Raw genomic sequence first — 7,794 nt, 5'->3', positions numbered from 1 at the left:
GGCGAGGGATGCGCGCGGACGGCACCCCCAGCGCAGATTTGCTGGTGGTGGCCTTGCAGGCTCCGTCGGCTCCAGTGGTTTACGTGCGCCCCTCGATGGCCCAGCGGTCGAGCGGCCGGTTCTCGCCGTGTACAAGGTGAGCCTGGAGTAGATCTGCGCGAGGTAGCTTGGTGCAGAGGTGCGTGAGGTGGCTCCGGATCTGTCGGAGACGTGAGATCCGCAGGCGGCAGGGCCCAATCTGGGTTTCTGCGGGCCTGCGGCGGAGGGGTCCTTGCTGCGTGCTGCGCAGGGCCGAGATGTGGTGCTGTGCTCACCGTTGTGGAGGGGGTTGGCCGGATTGGCTGGTCGAGTCATGGGTTGGGGTGGGCTTGGCTGCCGGCGAGAGTCGAACTTCGGTTGCAACCGAAGTCATCGATGACGGCGCCTACGGGCACCGTTCCCTTGTCGAAGGCATCGATGTTGTAGTCCTCCCACCCTTTTCCCACATGCCATGGGGAAACCCTAGATCCGGCCTTCCAGATCGGACGATGGCGGCACTACCGGCTTTGCTCAGTGTCGTATTTCCTCTTGGGGACATCGTCTTGGTGGTGGACTCGGTCAGAAAGACTCAGGGATTGCGGAGGTGGTCGACGGCGGCTAGCATGACTTTTCCGTGGGAGCAGCAGAAGCATCCTCCATATGCAAGCTTCGCCAGGCGAGTTATGTCAACCAACCTCGCGGGATCAAGGCGGCATATGTTTGCTCTATCGGACATAGCGTTCCTCCTCGGTGCCGTCGAGATTTGTGGAGATGCTTGTGCCAGCCCAGATTGATACGGCGGTTTCGGTGTGTACTCTGGTAGCGGCGAGACGCTCGAGTGCCCGGCCGGGCGTGTTGTGGGGTGTTGGCCTTTTGGCGTGTTGTATATGTTGTGATGCTTTAGGCCTAGTCTAGCTAGGTGCTTTTTTTTGCGGGGGTAGTCTAGCTAGGTGCTGTTTAAGGTTTTCATCCGGTTTTCCTTGATAAACCGAGCAACCATTTTTCTCTTCTTTTTTGGCACTCGTCTTATGCGGTGCATTCCTCCGTTGGGGTGTTCTTGTAATACCTCCTTCCGATCAATGAATTTGGCAGCTCTCCTGCCAACATTCGGAAAAAAAACATCTCACCCAGCAGCTAAAGAAGGATCGTGATGGCCAAAATCTGACAAGAAATCAGTGTCCACTGTGCACGCAAAGAAGAAAGAGGAAAAAACGACAGTTCCGTGGGCTGTGGTTGTTCCTCTGCGCTCCGCGGAAACTGGGCATGTACAATGGTTGATAAGATAGTCTTATCTTAAGTTTTGTATGTAATTTAGAGATGATAAAGAAAAATGTCTACAATGGATCATCTCTTAGCCTTATCTTCAATAACTAACAATTTCTAAAAATGTGGTGAGACATATTGTGCTAAGAGATCATCTCTTGTCTTATCTTAAATAAGAGAAGACAAGCCTTCTCTTATGAGTTCTCTCTCCTCCACCTCATCATTTATCCTATGTGGCACTTCTAAGATAGCACCATTGTACATGCCCTAAAGTGATACTTCTGTGGAACGTATTTTAAGAAGCGAGTAACGGATCTGAAGACAAACATTTCTACACACGCTACACTTTTTTCCTATAGAGGAACTAATTTAACTGATGAAGAAAACCAATTACAGAATTTTTTGAAGAAAACAAAATAACCGTTTGCAAGGAGACTACATATGTGCCAACATAAAAATAGAAAAGAAACGGTCAGTTTTTATGAAACAGGGCAGTAATACAAACGAATACATGTTGTCTTAAATAGGTAAGCAAATGTGCCTAACGCTATTTGATAATATACGTCAACAATTATATATAGGCCTTAGATAGACAAGCAATAAAGTCAATTAGTCAAAGCAAGGTGTGCATAGTAGAAGCATACATAGGTATGCCACTGCGTTAACCCAAAAACAAATGTGCAATTGGACAATTAATATAGGTCGGTGGACAAAGACAAGAAAATTTTATGTATGAATCATCTATTGTTCATATGTAATTACCCAAAAAAAGAATGTCGACGGAAGACGAACACCAAAAGATGTGTACTGGAAGAGGAAAAACTAACAATTTGTATATTCATATCCAATATCGGTTAGTTGTGGGTCCAAACAAATGGAAGGACAAGCAATGGAAATACGCGACCGTAACTATTATATTAGCATTTCTGGATGCATGTCCAGACATGATAATGCACAAAACAACAACAATGATGATCTTGCAGTTGTACTTAGACATTAATGTTACATGTTAATGTTTGTTGAGATGTTTTCAAAAGTGCAGATAGAATACTGAAAACAATGGATTAGAAGAAGATGATAAGGAATAGCTAAAAAAAAGGTACCAAGCACTATATAGATTGGCATGCCATGCGTGCAGCACAATGTTTGCTTTTCTGTTGTCACATACCAAGTAAGATACCACCAACTTAATTTATACAGCAAAAAAGTCCAATGAGTACACTAATTTACCCTCATGCTAAGATAACATAATTAGAACAATCACAAATGAGGTTCCACACTTTGTTGACGATAACTTTTTATGTGATTGTACGTCCTAACAGCTTCCAACAACTCAAGGACAATATAGATACAAAAACACATAGAACATCTAGCCGCGCAAATGCGCAGGTTACCGTGCTAGTTCTTGTTATATAAAATGCTTCATCTCCCTTCTTGCCACACGGGTCACCGAAGTGCTAAGACCGTGGTAATGCCCACAAGCACAATCACTACAACATAATTTGCAACCCTGAACAGAATCAGGTTGCGCACGAAAGCGCCGACGAGTGGATATTGCTGCACGACGACACTGCGACGTCCTCTAGAGCCACATTGCCACAGGTACTTGGATAGCATGCGGGACGACACCCGAGGGCTGACAAAGTGCGAGACCACGGCCAACAGCACGAAAAGGGCATTGTGTATGATGTTGTAGGCAATGTTGCGGACAGCCGCCGTGCTCGTGACGGCGGCCAGGGCCGCGTAGAATGACAGGACCATGCTCACCAGGGACAGCCACATGTCTTCGCCTGCAAAGCTACCATCCATGACGTGATGGTGGGTTCGGGAATGACCTCTGCCCTGCGTGCCCATCGTCTTGGTCTTCTTTCATTGATTGGGCAACCTTTGGGGGTTGTTTTGGGAACTGGACCGCTGCTTTGCTCCCTTAGCACCAAAATGGAAAATCCTCTTCATCCACACTGGCTGGCAGGGTGCGTGCCGTCCTTCGTAGCCGCACGTGTCACCCACATGGTGGGCACAAGGTCGCGCGACCAAGTCTGAACTACCCTTGACTTGCCCGCTGCAGGGAGGTGCCTCGGGAGGCCGCTGTGTCTTGGCCATTCGCCAGCTCTCTGGAGAGGGGGCCTCGGGAGGCGAGGGCCTGACGAGGGGCTTGGCTCATGGCGCCCTCCAGTGGGCCTCTGCCATGCGCTGTGCCCTTGACCTGGATACCTTGGGTTCCATGGTCCCGACAAGCACCTCCGAGAGACTAAGCCGACACATCATCTTGAAATTGATGAAGTCGCCGCAGATGCCTTCGTAGTTGACGAGAACGTCTTCTCCCACTGAGTGGACATCACCGGAAGGCCTGAAATAAATCCAGTAAAATGCGAGCTCCAATGTCAAATCTGAGACTTGAACTCTGGTGGGTAGGGGATACCACTGTCCTTCTAACCATCGAACCACAGGTTGGTCTTCATGTTTACATGCCTTCGGTTTTACTGTATTTATGCAAATTCCGTCAAACTGAATCTTTTGACAGATGCGTAGTAAAATTTTGCCACACTTGCAGACAGATAGATAGACAGAGATAAAATCCTAAATCAGCTCAATTAAAATCTTAGATTCATCTTGGAGGAAGTAGAAGGGATGGTCGCAGGTCAAGCAGTTTTGGCTTTTCTGAACATGAGGGCACAATGGTCTTTTCCCATGCCGGTTAATGCCGTCAAATGAAAAAATGGATGGAAATGTCATATAAAGAACAAAATTTAGATAGATGACCAAATAGAGAAGAAAATGATTTTTAGGAGGAAATACGAGAGTAGATTTTTTTTCAAATAGGGCCAAACAAGGAAATCTCTGTTATATAAAGTACATATGTCATATGAATATTCAAAATATTCTTGTTACATAAAATGCTTTCATCGTCTCCCTTGCCGCACGGTCACACAAGCCCTGAGACCGTGCTAAGGCCCACAACCACTACAACATAATTTGCGACCATGAAGAGAATGAGGTTCCCCACGAACGCACCGACGAGTGGATACTGCTGCATGACGACGCTGCGCCGTCCTCCATCGCCACATCGCCACAGGTACTTGGACAGCGTGCGGAGAGGCACCTGAGGGCTGACCAAGTGCGAGACCACGGCTAGCAGCACGAAAAGCGCATTTTCTGTGATCCAGTAGGCGATGCTGCGGACCGCCACTGTGCTCGTGACGGCGGCCAGGGCCGCGTAGAACGCCAGGACCATGCTCACCAGGGACAGCCACAGGCAGTGCAACGCCGCCGCGAAGTTCTTCCACGACCCGGCGGAGCGCGACGCCTTGCCGTAGAGGAGCAGGACCACCGCGAGCACGGAGGTCACCAGGGCGAAGCTGTCCAGGATGAGGAAGCACTTGAAGATGGGCTCGTGCTGGAGGACCGCCATGCCTTTGATCACCTCCTTCCCCTCGGGATCGGCGCCGCCGCTCTGCTCGTACGACCCGGGCAGGTTGTTGGCGGCGGTGAAGGCGACGCTGGCGACAAGGACGGCGATCACCGCGAGGCTGTCGGACGTCTTCTCTATCGCCTTGGTTATATCGTGGCCATCCCACTGCTGCACGCGGTCCCACCTCTCGGGACGGGACCGCGCTCCGAACGCGGCCAACGTCGCCACCAGGCTGACCATGGAAAAGAAGTTGGTCGATTTCACGGCGAGGTCCAGCGGCGTCTGGCCGTCGTTGTTCATGATGTCGTCCTGCACTTTGCCCTTCCCCATCAGGGCCTCCGCCACGGCCGGCGCGCCCGCGGCCACCGCCAGGTGGAGGGACGTGTTGCCGTCCCCGTCCTGCGCGTTCAGGAGGCCGCGCAGCGTCCGTTTCTTGATGGCCAGTCGCACCACCTTGAGGTGGCCTCCCCTGGCCGCGGCGTGCAGGAAGGTCCCGCCGTGGTCGTCCCGGAGCTCGGCGGCGTCGGGGCAGGCCTTGATCAGCGCCTCGGCGACGCGGTCGTGGCCCATCCCCGCCGCGACATGGAGAGCGGAGAGGCCGCCGGAGTCCCGCATGCGCACCACACACGGCGGCACGGCACGTAGGATGGCGCCTATGACGGAGAGGTGGTCGCCGGTGGATGAAGCGAAATGAAGCGGAGTGCTGCCGGTGTCGTCGGCTTGGCTAGCCAGGGATGGGCCACATGGCGTCCACTCCAGTAGTAGCCTCACCATTTCTGACAATGTTCAGATCGATGGTATAAGAGCAAGTACAATACACTAAGCTTATGTAAGCGGGCTATAAGATTTAAAATATTATATTTCTGCTGACATGGATGAAAGAGAAGAGCAGCCGGCTACAGAATAAGAGCCAGCTACAACAAGTGCTCGCACTATGTGAGAGTAAAACATGGGTTATTCATTAATAAAGTAACACATCTTGACATCTAACTATTGTACATACCGGCTATAATCTTGACTATAAATAACTGTCAACATCATGTAGCCATCAGCTGGCTATATTATTAACCATGCTCTAACAAGTATGCATGCACTTTCAGAGCCCACGGATCGAGAAGGAGCTCCCTAGCTAGCTAGCTCACCTGAGCCCTGAAAGACGGCAGCGTGCAGAGCATTCTGTGAGCTCAGGCCGGCAGCCGAAGCATTGCCACACCTGGTCGTTATCGATCTGACGGTTGGCAAAGATCTGCTCATCACCGCCAAGTACAGCACCGACACGCCGGTGTTGTTAACCTCAGAGGCTAGCCCCGGCGCCACAGAAACGATAGCCTCAACTGATGCGCCATGGCCGAGCCTCGCCGCCAGATGAAGGGCCGTGTTCCCTGCCTCGTTCTTGCACCACAAGATGCTGTCATCTCCGCCCTCGCACGAGAGCTGGACGAGGAGGGACACGGCCTTGCCATGCCCTGCCCTCGCCGCGCAATGTAGAGGTGTGTCCAGAGTCGAGTTCCGGGAAGAGAGCAAGCTCCTGTCCCCGAAGCTCATGAGACCGTGGATGAGCTTGTCGTGCCCGTGCTCCGCGGCCAAATGAAGAACGTTGTTCCCCTCCGCGCTGACTTGCTGTATGGCTGAAACAATTCAAACACAATATGGGTTCCGGCTCTACCATATTTTCCTAATTAGTGTGGTTAGATCTCAGTCGACCAGGACTTACTCAAGTCTATGTGACGTGCCATAACATGTAAGAAAGAGATAACAAAAACGAAAAAAATTACACGGATCTCGACATAAGATCCCATAAATATGAATATACTTAGACCGAGACTTAGCAATCCCGTTGAATAAAATGCTGGTATGCATGTTCGGCTACCATTCAAACATCTGGGCTCCCTTCCTAGAAAACGCTTGTTCCCAGTTTGAATGAAATTTCACATGAGATTCGTAAATCTCAGTTAGGTACGAAAACATATAAGTGACAATTATGTGTACACAAGGATGATCGGAGATCGAGCTAGTAGCAAACTACATGCGCAAAAGAAAAAATAATAGCAACTAGCAGTTAGGCAGACATTACCGGCAACCTGATTAGCAGCAGCAGCACCACCACCGTGCTGTTGCCGAAGCAGTGCCATGGCTTCCTTCTTCCTCCCCTGGCACAGGGCAAGGTACAGCTCGGGGCTCATCGTGCCACCGTCGCTCGGCTGCGTCGCGGCAGCCGGCGAGGCAGGGCCCGCACTGAGCTGGATGGAGTGATGCCCGAGGTCCATCGACTGACTATCCCGGTCAGACCACGGGGTCTGCGCGACGCGGATATATGGCGAACGGCTGAGAGTATCTGGCAACGGGCTCGTGGTTCACAGAGAAGCCGCCATGGATGCATGCATAGCAAGTCGTCGCCAAGTCAGCTTCTCCACAGTCAGCTGTGCGTTTGGGGCCGAAATGACAGCGGCCGGTCAGGTCCTGCGCATCCTGACTTCCTGAGGACAGCAATGAAACTTGAATGTCGGCCAAGTACAGACCACACACACACACGGCTCTAGTATCTATTTGCACCGTAGGTTCTAGCAACGCGGCGCGTAGAAATTTGACTACGAACGAGTGGAATATCGGTGTCGTCGACGAATTGAGTGCCTTGTTTTTTTAGGTTAAATCAACGCTTTATTCATCGAAAGAAAAAGTTTGTGGGATAACATAGGTCATGGGGTTGCATAAGCCACACATGGCGACCCTCACCTAACAAAACAAAACAGGAAATCTAGCTAACTTATGAGCTTCCTCATAAACTAGTCAACCTTTAAAAGAAAACTTACATAAAACTCGCTGCTCTGGATTTGATTCCGTCGATGATTGCGCCATATTCTGGCCTCGGCCGATGTTCACCACAGATGCATTATGTCTAGCCAGGCCCGCGCGGGGTGTTTTGGGGCTGTTGGTGGGTTATAGGTCACATACAAATGTTGGTCCGCACGAAACTTAAAGCACTCCCCAGCCAGATCCGCTAGGAACGGCCGAATCGGCCGTTTACAATGAGCCAGGCTGAGTCGAGTCATCTCGAGCACATTTGGTGGGTCCTCTTGCACAAGAGGATGCGGCCTGGTATA

The 7,794-nt window shown here is 50.9% G+C and overlaps 1 protein-coding gene across 1 annotated transcript; it reads right to left on the bottom strand.

Moving 5' to 3' along the window:
• Positions 1–4,123: 4,123 nt before the first annotated feature.
• On the bottom strand, positions 4,124–7,118 carry LOC125523243 (protein ACCELERATED CELL DEATH 6). The gene is made up of 3 exons (XM_048688295.2): positions 6,768–7,118; positions 5,836–6,321; positions 4,124–5,469 (listed from the first exon to the last, which is right to left on the bottom strand). Exons 1-3 carry the CDS (start codon positions 6,958–6,960, stop codon positions 4,208–4,210), a joined length of 1,941 nt encoding a protein of 646 aa, XP_048544252.2. The 5' UTR covers positions 6,961–7,118; the 3' UTR covers positions 4,124–4,207.
• Between the last annotated feature and the right edge of the window lie 676 nt (positions 7,119–7,794).

Source organism: Triticum urartu, chromosome 7A, assembly GCF_056163025.1.
Source record: "Triticum urartu cultivar PI428250 chromosome 7A, HENAU_Tu73, whole genome shotgun sequence".
Classification (NCBI taxonomy): domain Eukaryota; kingdom Viridiplantae; phylum Streptophyta; class Magnoliopsida; order Poales; family Poaceae; genus Triticum; species Triticum urartu.
The sequence above is the reverse complement of the archived record's forward strand: the minus strand, read 5'-3'. Positions and strand labels throughout refer to the sequence as shown.